Here is a 12007-nt window from a genome sequence, read left to right as displayed (position 1 = left end):
CGGGCCGCCGGGAGCGCGCCGAGCTACGGCGGCCGCGCGGGCCGGGCCGGGCGGAGCCTCCGCCGCTGCCGCCATGGGCTGGGAGGAGAGGCAGATCCGCGGGTACCCCGAGTTCGTGCGGACGGCGCAGAGCTACCACGGCCGGCCCATCTTCGCGCTCTTCTGCGGCGATAAGGACGCCGAGGGCAGGAGCTGGTGTCCCGACTGCGTGACGGGTGAGGCGCGTCGGGGAAGCGCCCTGCCTGGGGCATGGACTGTGTCGGTCGTGAGGAAGCCGGAAAGGCCTCGGGTGCCTTTCCGGGAAATGCCGGGCGGGCACAGCAGCCCCAGAGCCGGTGCCAGGCTCCGGGCGCAGTTTCCCCGGTGAGCTGAGCGGGCTGTGAGCCGCAGCTGCCACGCTGCCCCTTTGGCTGCGCGCATGGAACGGCGCGGGCTGCGGGCGAAGGCTGCTAACACGGCCCAGCAGACAGACAGACAGACCGACAGACCTGAGCCCTGCCGTCAGCTTCACCTATGCTGCACGTGTCGAGGCCAAGCGATGCCTTCCCCGACCGTGTCCAGCGGCAGTGTTTCCTTGTGAGAAATCACCGCACTGAGCCGCAGGGCTTTACGTGTCTGAGCAGGTCTGAAGGTGCCGTAGGGAACCGTCACCCTGCAGAAGGGCGCTGTGCTGGGCTGCCACAGCCAGGACAGGACAGAACAAGAGAAACAAGAGCGTTTCTCTTCGTGTTAGAGAAGAAATTGGCCTTTACTCCAACACAAGTCCAGTCAGCGTTCAAGCATGTAATAAACTCTGAAAAACTTGTGGATAGCCCGGTGCAACGAAATGTCGATCTCTAACTAAAGCAGACAAAACATTAATAAGTAGCCTTGCCGGTCCAAGTTAATCCATGTGATTCTGTAGCACGAATATTTAGTACTAACAGATTTTAAAAATTATTTTCTAGCTGAGCCAATTGTGAGGAAGGAACTTCATAACCTGCCTGATGAGTCAGTTTTCATCTACTGTCTAGTTGGAGATAGAGCCTAGTAAGTACCTTTGAATGCTGACAAATGGGATTACTTTGTTCTGTTGGTGGACTGGTGGTTAACCTGTTGAAAAAAACTGACTGAGCTGTCCTTTTCTGTAAAGAGTCAATCATTTTTTGAGGTCCTCACGATCTCTGACATAATCTATCTGCATGCTTGTTTTGAGAAGGGCATTGGGAAGGTGTGAGGCAAAGGCCTTTGAATAATTTTGAAGCTGTTTTAACTTGAAAATGCCTCTCTACAAGCTGTGCTTAACACCTTCTTTCTGAACAGCTGGAAGGATCCCAACAATGAATTCAGGAGGAATCTGAAACTAACAGGAGTGCCTACACTACTTAAATATGGCACAGTAAGTGATTAATGTTCTGAATCTACAGGCATTGAGATGGGGACCGGTCAGGAATTTAGGGCTGAATGAATTAGTCACTTGTATTCTCTGAGAACCCTCTCTTGTTCAAGGAGGCCAGGGCATTCTAAACATCTCTTCTGCTCCCAGTTCCTCAAGAGAGAGCCATTCTGCTTATTGTGTAATGTCTATAATAAACATGCAGTAAAGGCAATATGTGCACTTGCCTCATGGTGCTTGAGGGGTTGAGAAACTTCTTAGCTGCATATTGTTACTGTTCCTGATTTGCAGCTCCTCAACTTTTGAAAATTCCAAACACTGAGGCTACAGGAGTGAAACAAGTTCCAAGCACTCTGGTCAGACTGCAGCTCAAGTTGTAACTTGTACATGTTAGTTAAATTAGCAGTTACTTTCTTAGAAATGCCTCTTCCAAGGCCAGAGAACCCTCAAGAATGTTTTAGTTGTAGTTACCATTCTTGTTCCACCCCCACTACACCTCACTCCCCAGGCCAGAGGTGGTGGATGTGGCTAATGTTAGTGTGTACAAATGGCTCTCAGCCAGAACAGGTTTTTAAATTATGGACGTTTTTCTTTCAGCCTCAGAAGCTGGTTGAAGAAGAATGTTTTAAATCGGAGCTTGTGCGTATGTTGTTTACTGAAGACTAAAGGCCTCTCTAGTCAATCACTGATGAAGATGGTAGTCTCAACTACTGCACTGTCCTTTCAAGGAATCACTGACCTTTGTTAAAACTTTAATGATTAATTACTTTGGACTACTTAAGATAAATGTCCTGAAATTCTGGGTCCAAACCTTACACTAAAATCTTACAAGAAAAACTGTATCTTTCCTTTCATGTCCAAATAAAATTGAGTTTGTGAACAACCTCTTTTCAAAGGACCTGAGCTCGTGTTAGAAACTCAGATTAGCTTGCATTTACTGAAGTGTAACTACAAGTTGCACTTTCAGCGAGTAAGGAGGAAGGGGAGAAAGAGAAAGCCCTTCTTCCTAAGCCTGACCACATAATTACTGAAACTGTTAAGATAAATTTTCAATGCCAAAGATGTTTAATGACTTATCTGTTCAGTCTAAGTGTGATAATGTGATGGCTGGCAGCTGTAGTGTCACTGATCCCATCTTAATGGTTAACATTTGGGAGTACCTGTTCCTACAAGGACAGGAAATACAACATGAATGCACCAGAAATACAGTCTAAAAATATGAAAATTAAAAACCCTGGCAGCTGCCAAGAGCTATGTTCTTAGAATAAAAAACTATACAGGAATAAATGGCAAGCGCTTCTCCAATACCCCAAGCAACGGCATGTTTCCCTGCACACCCTGTTCTTGTTACACGCAGTGTAAAGAGACTCCAGAGCAGCCACTGCTGCACGGACAGAGGCCAAGACTCAAGGAAGCTGAGTTTAACAGAACAGAGACAGCTACACCTTGTTTCCTTCTCTATCCTGCAGAGTTTATCAGCACCTATCTCTGCTCTGCTCCCCAGACCTCACCCTGTACACTCTGATTTCTATCTGTACCACATGCTGTAAGGAAAAATAACTTCCATCAACAATGACGGCCAGGGAAACAGAAGTGATAAGTAATAGCTCAGCTTGGTTTCAAGGAAAAACTGCACGGTTTTGACTTTATCATCACTTCACCTTTGCTTGTCCCAGAACTGTAAGTAGCGGGGAGTTCTCAGTACACTTTGAGACACCGTTATTCTCCAGGGAAAAGGCTTCCTAGGAACAGCCTTTAGAGCTACATAAGCTACATTTCTTTCTAGATAGTAAGTAACAAATCTAGATTTTGTGTTCAAAATCAAGAGGATCAATAACTATGGTAGTAAAGCTCTTACAAAATTGTCCACACTATAAAATTAATTGCCGGTGTTTATTAGTCTTCAAAAGAGTTGATGAAACAAAAACCCCAGTCACCTGATAAATTCAAAAAAAAAGGGACACACACCCAGAGCCAAACTTGCAAAAGGGTTCATTCATCTCCGGTAAATACTTCACTAACCCAAAGTACACCTAATCACCACTACTGCATGTGGTTTTCATTTTACAGAGGTGTTGTTTTGTTGCTGCTGCTCAGCCAGTGCCTGCTGGAGGCGCATCCTTTTCCGGGAATAGTGCTGCCAGTGGAGGATCTGTTGCTCATCAATAAATTTGGCACACTGAGCATTGACCAGTTCTTTGCGGAAATGTTCATACTGGAGCAGCTCTAGCATATGCAAACATTGAGGATACCTGGGTTAAAAATAAACACGCTATAATACAGGTTTTTACAAGGGACGAGTCAGTCCCTTTTACAAGGGACAATAAGTCTAAAGTTTTCAGTACTTCTGTGGGTCGTTAGTTTTGACTCGTGTGTCTTTACCCAAGTGTGAAACCACTTCAGCATGCACACTGTGAGTTGGTAACTGCAGCATCAGCCCAGGAAACAAGGAATCCAATCCCAGTAATAAATGCACATTCCTGCCTTCTTCCCCAATGGCTTGGTTTGATAGGCCAAATCCATCCATCCATCTGGCTTTACAAGGCCTGCTTCCAGAGCCGAATTAAAGATGACTGAAACCATTTTCCAAAAACGGAAGGAATTTGCACACTTGCAAAAACACAAAATCACCCTTTGCCTCATGTAAGCATCAATAATGCAAAACTGGTCTTAAAATTCACTTAACTGCTTTTTTACCCTAATGTTCAATAGTTTGATTTTAAACCCATTGAAAGTGCAGATTAAGGCTTTAAAGGAAGATTCTATGCAAAACTCATGAATTCTTCATAATTTTGCCCATTGCTGCTACATGTGGACTATTGGAAACAAGAAAATCTACACTGCATATAACCATGATCTTGCATAATCTATGCTGCAGGGAAGACAAAAGTAATGTTACAGGCAAAAATGAAATCCTAACGTGGTACTGTACAGCGTGTAAAATGAGGTCAATGGCAAACTATTAAAATGCAGAAACTTAAGGGAATTTAGCACTTACTTCAGGTATTTTGCATATTCAGGTTCTTTCCAATAAAGTAAATATTTCAGATAATTTACAAAAGCTTTATCTTTGAAGTAGCCTCTTTGTGCAAGAACTGAAATAAAATGACAAATAAGGAATTGACGGTTACAGATGGGTGTAAAATACCAGCACACTTGAAAAAAATCACACAGTCAAAACTTTCTCATTACAATCAAATTTTGATAATTTATATTTGGCAAATTAAAAACCACAGAGCAATATAAGATTTTTATGTCAACAAAATAATAGATTAGTCTCATCTCCCTTACAGTTTGCACCTTCCATTGAATGGAACAGCTTTTTGAAACAAGAAAATTTGACTGCAGCATCAAAATTAGCAATGAGTTATGTATAGTACCTAAAACTATTCACATTAGTAAAATTCTGTTTTCAGATAAAGGAATACTGTTAACTTGACATTACTTTTAAATAACAGACTGGAACTTGTTATTTTCTTCTTTACAGACTACTTTTATGCTTTGAAAAACCCTTTTATTTGTTTAGCTCTCTCTCAAATTACCAGTAACAATAAACATTAATACACTATGTTAACTCGTCTGGGTCCAGGTATTTATTTAAGTACTCACAGTTGAGGTAATTTGGATTTGCCAGACATTGAACAAACTCCAGCTCCAACTGGAATCGAAGTCGATTTCCTGTATCATCTGATTAAAGAAAAAAACCAGTAAGAATTAGACCCACACAACAGATTGAAAGTAATCCCAGTCGCTGTGCCACCCGGGAGCAAAGCGGGCCGGGGTGGGCGAAGGGCAGCGAACGGCCCGCTACGGGAGGGGCCTGCGGGGCCGCGAGCTGCCAAGGGCCCCGGCGCCGGGCGGCGCCTCTCGGCCTGCGCGGTCCCGTCACACCCGCCGCTCTGGGGGCCTGCGCAGCTCCGGCGGCGGCCCCACGGGCCCCGCACCGGCCCCCGCACCGGCCCCCGCACCGGCTCCGCACCGGCCCCCGCACCGGCCCCGCACCGGCCCCCGCACCGGCCCCCGCACCGGCTCCGCACCGGCCCCCGCACCGGCCCCGCACCGGCCCCCGCACCGGCCCCCGCACCGGCTCCGCACCGGCCCCGCACCGGCTCCGCACCGGCCCCGCACCGGCCCCGCACCGGCCCCCGCACCGGCCCCGCACCGGCCTCCGCACGCTCCACGCACCCGCGTCCATGTCCGGGGCGCGCACACCCGCCGGCGACAAGCACGCCTCCTGCCGACAGCCCGGCGAAACGCAACGCTAAGCACTCTGGGAACTCAGCGGCTGTTGCCTAGCAACGGCGGCGGAGGCGGGGCGGAGGCGGGGCGGAGGCGGGGCGGAGGCGGGGCGGAGGCGGGGCGGAGGCGGGGCGGAGGCGGGGCGGAGGCGGGGCGGAGGCGGGGCGGAGGCGGGGCGGAGGCGGGGCGGAGGCGGGGCGGAGGCGGGGCGGAGGCGGGGCGGGCCGCAATGGTCTCTAGCGCCCAGCGTTGGTCTTCCGCTGGAGGCGCCGTTCGTTCCCGTTGCCGTGCCCGTTCCTGGTCCCGTTCCCGTTCCCAGCCGTGTCCTTCACAGTCGGCCCGGGACACTGACACGGCGCCCCTTGCACACGTGAGGGTCATTTTACGGGCTGGGTGTGCGCGCACTGCACGGAGCGCTTCCCTCACGCCTGGCCCGCAGAGCAGCCTGCAAACACTGCGGTGTCGGGAGCTCAGCACGGCTGACACCATCCCCTCGCTCCTCGAAAATGCTCTGTACAAATTCCTTCCTTCTCACCGCGCTCTGCTGCAGCTCCCGGCAAACCCCAAAGAACTCAGAAATCACTAAATACAAACCAGTGTATTTTTAAACGAGCAGCGTTCCGTTTTACATCAGTCGCTTTGTCCGGCGGCTGCGTCCGGCCCTGCAGAATTTCCCCATCGGAGGGGAGAAAAGCCCGGTCACACAAAAGCCCTGGTGCTGCTTGTGCCAGGGGGTCCAGTGCAAGCTCAGGGTTACATTCCTGCGACACCAGCCCCTACGACTCTTCCCGAACGTGAGCATTCCTTCTGGGAATGGGCACTGGAGCGCGGGTACCGCGGAGGCCAGGCAGCCCCAGAGCCATTAGAATTTGGCTTTGGGGTCTGTGATCCACGCATGCTTTTCCTGCACATAACCCTTGAGCTGGGAAGGACAAAAGGAGGATGAAATTTTGTTTGTATTTGCAGAACATTCATTTTAGCTTTTTACTAGATAAAGCCACTATTCATCACTTCCAGAGCAAAAGGAAGTGGAGGGAACCAACCCTAAAATACTAAACTGTATTTAAACTTTAATGGTAAATATTGGATATTGGACAAAGTTTGGAGGTTTGCAGGTTTGTTTTGCGTAGTGACTTTACAGTCAGCCAAGGAGATTTCTGTCAACCTCTAACCTTAATTCTTCATTAATTAAAACACAGTAGTCTCAGAGTAAAACCATTAATATGCAAATGCTCCATGAGTGAGCAACAGCAGTGGAAGCAATCTCTACAGATTTACCTGAAATACTTCTAATTTCTTCCTTTATTTGTTGTATAATCATTTTCGATTTTCATTTGTTGAAGTATTTTTGGCATCGAACATAGCAATTTTCTATAATACTATATTTTCCTATGCAGTATGAATTTTTCACTGGGAATTGCATTACAAAAACCATATAAAAAGGATCCGTGCATAGTTTTTTCTTAATAAAAAAAGGGTTGCTTTCTTAAGCAACATTTTAGTGGTTGTGAAATAATATTATTACTATATCAAAACATAACAAGCCACTCCCCAGTAAACACAGACTTTGAGCTAAAAGAAGAGATCAAATAGATCCCACGTGTCTGCACTGCTATTCTAGAACAGGATTTCTCTCCCAAGAGTGACTTCAGAGGAGAGAACTCTAAAAAAGGATTGGTCACAAAAATAAATTACTATGTATGGTTGCCCAAGTTAAGTCAAACATCTCAATTCTTGTCCGTCAAAATTAGGAACAAAATTGAAAATCAGGATTTTAGTGTATGAGATTTTATATTATAAAGGATTTTATATATGAGAACCTTCCCTAAGAAAAGTTTGATTTTTGTTGTTTTGTTTTTAAATGTCGGGTGACTTGCAGGACATGTGTTAATATAAATGTGAGCCAGACATTTGTCTTATTGTCATAGAACCAGGATGACATTGCTGCATCAGTTTCTCCTTTCATAGAGACTAGACTGCTATCATTGCTGTTGCCTGCCCAGAAATGTCATGGTTTAGGACAATAAGGTTATCTTAACTCATTAGAACTGGCATAGAGACACAGCTCTTAAATGGAGCCACTTCTGAAGCCACCAAGGTTTTATGGGACACAAGAGAAAATTAAGTCTCATCTGGCATGCTGTTGAATCTTGAAGGTAAACACTGAGGAAGAGAAATGCTGCAAAAGATTCCTCTGTGACACCAGAGTGCAGTGCATTTGCACCAGAGAGAAAAAAGGTCCAGCAATTTCATCACTGAAAACTGATCAAGTGAGATGAAACAGGGACGTGTTTCACACCAGTGCATGAAACCCAAGACATCCCCTCTTGTTCACCCCCGTTTGCCCACTGCTTTGGAACAGAATGCAAACTGATACTAACATGGACATCTGACAGGATTTTTACCCGCAGAATGCAAGACAGCTCTTGTAGACTGGAGAGCATCCTGCTTCAAATATGGTTAAATAACAGAGAGCAGAGTACGCATTATGTTATATATATAACAAGCCAGCACAAAATCTGCAATTTTTTTGCCTCAATGCTATAATTGTAATTCAATAGAAACAAAATCATAGTTTTCAGCAACTAAAACAATTGTCAGAACATATTTAATTAAAGGCTTAACTCTTCACAAAGTTTTCTTTTTTGAGGTCAAAAAACTGGCAGGTAATGCGCATTTCAGAAGGCAGCCAATAACAGTCATGGTGGAACCATTTCATCTGCAGATGCCAAATACCATTCAAGCAAGCTGCAAATTGGATGAAATGGTGTAAAAAGACTGGTGTATTGAAGGCACTGGCACATGTTCTTCTGTGACTGTGGTACTCCTCCAGCTTCAGACGAACACAAGAATTCAAAGATAAATTCAAGATTAAGTGTCATGTGTCAGAAAGCATTTTATGTTTTTCTTTAATAAGTTGGTTAAAAGTATCGAGGGCTTCTATTAGGACACCTGGACAGCCGGTGAATTTGAAGTCAGCCATTTGCCAGGAGCAATATACATACCTATGTTTCTGATGTCTGACTGTATAGCCAAGGCAAAATATTGAAGTAAAATAGAAATTTCCTCCAGAAAAAAATTTCCTTAATTGAAAGGTTGTGTTAACTTTGTTTCTGGTGAAAATCTGATCTTCAGCTGGCTTTCTAAAATATTTCCAAAGACCCAATCCAAGTTATTGTTCTCAAAGAATATCTCACAAAGAAAATTACAATAAATTAGATTTAGTATCTGGAACATTCAGTTCTTTCAAGAAAATGGTTTGTCTATAAAAAAAAGTTTTATGAACATTTTAATGAGGCTCACACTCAGGCCTGAAGCAGCTTGTGAAAACTCATGGAAGTGCCATGTGCCAAATAAGACTGGGAAACAATTTTGTGTGGGTAAATAAAGCACTGAAGTAAACTGGGGAAGGAAAACATCTTTTCTCTGACAGAAGAAACAGTCTCTTTCTTATGGCCAGAATCTACATGAAATGTAAATCTACATTTACACCGTAATAAATGGGCAACTATTGACTGAGTGCTGTAGAAAAACCTAAATGGGCAAAAATAGCTTCAGTACAGTCAGCTCTATTTTTAAAGAACCACCAAACGTTGTATTAAGCAGTCCCCAATCACCTGAGGGCAGCATGGCATGCCTGCCTTTCCTCTGTGCCCCCAAGGTAAGGGCTGTGCTTCCCTCGGAGTTTCTGTGCCAAGCAGAGGCAGTCTGCAGAGCATGGCAAGCCCTCTCTGTGCCACAGACCTTCACTCGGGCCAGCAAAGACACACGGAGGGGAAGGTCTGATCTGACACTAAGAGCTGCCACTGGCATGGTTCTTCTGGGCAGAGGAGAACCAGCACCCCGCCATTAAACCACACGGACAAATGCTGAGCCTAAGTCTTGCAGCAGAGTGGTGGCTTTGTGGTGCAAGGCCAGAAGTGCTGAAAACCTCTGCATGACACAAAGAGATTGATCAGACTTGTCTAAAGTCACACATCTATTCCCCCACACTGGAAAACATTGTGAAAACTCTGTCACTTGATCCAAGGGCTCAGGATTCATTACCACCCCCTCTTCACATATTTAGCACAGACACTTGGGGGGAAAAAGACGTGAAGTATGTAAAAATGTATACAATATGTCACTACTGAAAAGGAAGAGGTGGTATGTTAAGGAACCACTGCTGCATTTTGGCTAGGTCTGACTCAGTGATCTGTTTCTTTTTCTGGACTGATTTTCACCAACTGTCCAATTCCAACTTTGTCAGCAAATGCTGGGTTTGGCTACAACCAGGTTATTGCTATTTCAAGTGGCAACACACCTGAGCTGGAAAGCAAAGGCTGAATAAGCCAAACACTGAGTTCAAGTGAGAACAGAACTCAGCTGGAATGCATTACTCGCTGCTCTGAACTCACTGGATGACACCAACAAATCCGAACCACTCTTCAGATTGGGGACTTCTGATCATGTAGAGAATGCTGAAAGGTTTTTCTTCTCTATTTCACAGATCTAGGTGTTCAACACACGGGCAGGAAACACCTTTGTTCTCCCTTTGTATATTTTCTTGCAGTTTGGTAGTTCACGAACTCATTCACAGTTGTGAGACCGTTCCCAAGCACTAGTACACTGTGGGAACAAGCTTGCACACTGGTACACGACCAAGCAGCAGCCCTGTGCAACAGCAGCCCAGATCACAATGCTGCAGGTTTAAGATGCTCAATACTTGCAGAAACTTGATAATTAGCAACTTGATATTTTGGTAAACTGGTATTTTGAGAGAAGAGAGGAAAAGCCAAGGATCCATAGATGTGGGCAGAAAATAAGAAAGCTTTAATTTAGCTCCTTAGAGGTGGCACTGCCAGCTGGCCAGCTGACAGACTCACCGACCACAAGGAATCACATTCTGCCCTCGGATGGTAAAACGGGAACTCTTTGGTGACTCAGGGTGGCTGAATAGCTCACCCTGACAAAGCCCACACTGAGGATCCTCCCGTGTTTTTTGTGGGTGCTGGGGGGGCATGTTTGAAAGCAGGGGGCAAACCGATTCTTTTATGCCACTACCTTAGCAGCATCACAACTTCTGCACCTAAAACAATATTCCTTTGATGAGCAACAAAACAATTGCCATGTCTGGTAAGTTTCTATGATACTTGTCCTGCAGCTGAAGGGGCTGTAAACCAGATCTAGTCGCAAACCAATTGTCCTTGCACTGTCCACTGCAAGTAATATGTATTTACTCAGGGCACTGGAACAGGACACCATGCATGCCTGCTGCTGAAGAAAAGCCCATTTGTGCCTGTTATATTGGAAAGTTTGTACAACATTTATTCTTAAAAACTGGTTGTGTTTCTTAGAGTCTTATAATCCTTTACTCTGAAATGAATGAGACAGTTTGTAGGGTATGCCAGCTGATTTGGTCCCACCTAAACATTCTTCAGAGATGCAAACTTGAGTTATCACTTAGCTGATTAAAGAAGAGAAACCACTGATATTCAGGTCTGAAGACACTAAAAGTGGTGTCCAAATCTCTGCCTTGCATTATTCACTAGAGCCTGTACCTTCTGGGATCTTACTAGGGCACCACTGTGCTACAGTGGAAGCTAATGCAGAAACAAGTGGTCCACTATGCTACACAGGAGGGGAGACAGTTCTAGTAAGTTTTTATTTGCCAGGCACCCATTTAAATTAAATATGAATCAATCACAGGATGTCATACGAGTGTCTCAAAAAGAAACTGCTATTAACGGTACAGAGAGGTGACACATCCAATAATTCACAGTTACAATAAACTCAATACTCTTTATTACCCCACAGGCACACTGCCCTGGCCCAGCACTCCTGACCATGAATCACCCTGTGTGACCATTGATGAAAATAGCATTTGCTTCCTTCTAGTCCAGCAACAGAGTGAAGCTCTTCACTGGCTGAGGCGAGGGCAATCTCTCCCCTTCAAGAACCTTTCAGAACATTCTTTTCTGCAAACAGGACACTGAAGTGTCTGTCCTACAGCTTTTAGCTGGAACTGGTTTTAGAGGAGTTCTGGTCTGCATGAACTGAGAATGCCAAGCTCAGTATAGTCTACCATGCAAGCTCCTCTGTATCTTGTCAGACAGAGCAGAGCGAGCTCCATGTATCTGGCAAAAGTAACATGTTCTCACACTGTGAAGTCCATCAGAAAGGAAGTCCCTTTCCCAAATGCATTTAGATACCTAGAGATGCAAATCCGCATTAAATGGTGACTGCCAAAGGAAAGAACGTGCTCAACTGTTCCTGGTCTCACTTTCTTCAAACAATACTGTCATAAGTTTCAGGTGATGACAAATGCCTGTGAGCAATATCTCATCTGGCAATTCTTGGCACTAGAGCTGGCCTCTTCCTTAGAGAGACTCTGCAAGTGGAAGTGTGTTTATC

General features: G+C 45.4%; 2 protein-coding genes across 3 annotated transcripts; one reads left to right on the top strand and one right to left on the bottom strand.

Annotated features, from left to right (window-relative positions):
- The first annotated feature begins 8 nt into the window (after positions 1 to 8).
- TXNDC17 (thioredoxin domain containing 17) lies at positions 9 to 2258 on the top strand. The gene is made up of 4 exons (XM_059486747.1): positions 9 to 215; positions 948 to 1029; positions 1303 to 1378; positions 1973 to 2258. The coding sequence occupies exons 1-4, from the start codon at positions 74 to 76 to the stop codon at positions 2039 to 2041; spliced, it is 369 nt and encodes a 122-aa protein (XP_059342730.1). The 5' UTR covers positions 9 to 73; the 3' UTR covers positions 2042 to 2258.
- A 991-nt stretch (positions 2259 to 3249) lies between these two features.
- On the bottom strand, positions 3250 to 5649 carry MED31 (mediator complex subunit 31). 2 transcript variants are annotated; one of them, XM_059486746.1, is made up of 5 exons: positions 5561 to 5649; positions 4985 to 5062; positions 4374 to 4470; positions 3758 to 3921; positions 3351 to 3627 (listed from the first exon to the last, which is right to left on the bottom strand). In XM_059486746.1, the coding sequence occupies exons 1-5, from the start codon at positions 5568 to 5570 to the stop codon at positions 3602 to 3604; spliced, it is 375 nt and encodes a 124-aa protein (XP_059342729.1). In that variant the 5' UTR covers positions 5571 to 5649; the 3' UTR covers positions 3351 to 3601. The 2 variants fall into 2 exon arrangements, with proteins under 2 accessions (XP_059342728.1, XP_059342729.1); XM_059486745.1 differs by lacking the exon at positions 3758 to 3921 and having other exon boundaries at positions 3250 to 3627.
- Between the last annotated feature and the right edge of the window lie 6358 nt (positions 5650 to 12007).

Source organism: Ammospiza nelsoni, chromosome 21, assembly GCF_027579445.1.
Source record: "Ammospiza nelsoni isolate bAmmNel1 chromosome 21, bAmmNel1.pri, whole genome shotgun sequence".
NCBI classification, from domain to species: domain Eukaryota; kingdom Metazoa; phylum Chordata; class Aves; order Passeriformes; family Passerellidae; genus Ammospiza; species Ammospiza nelsoni.
This window is presented reverse-complemented; position numbering and strand designations above follow the sequence as displayed.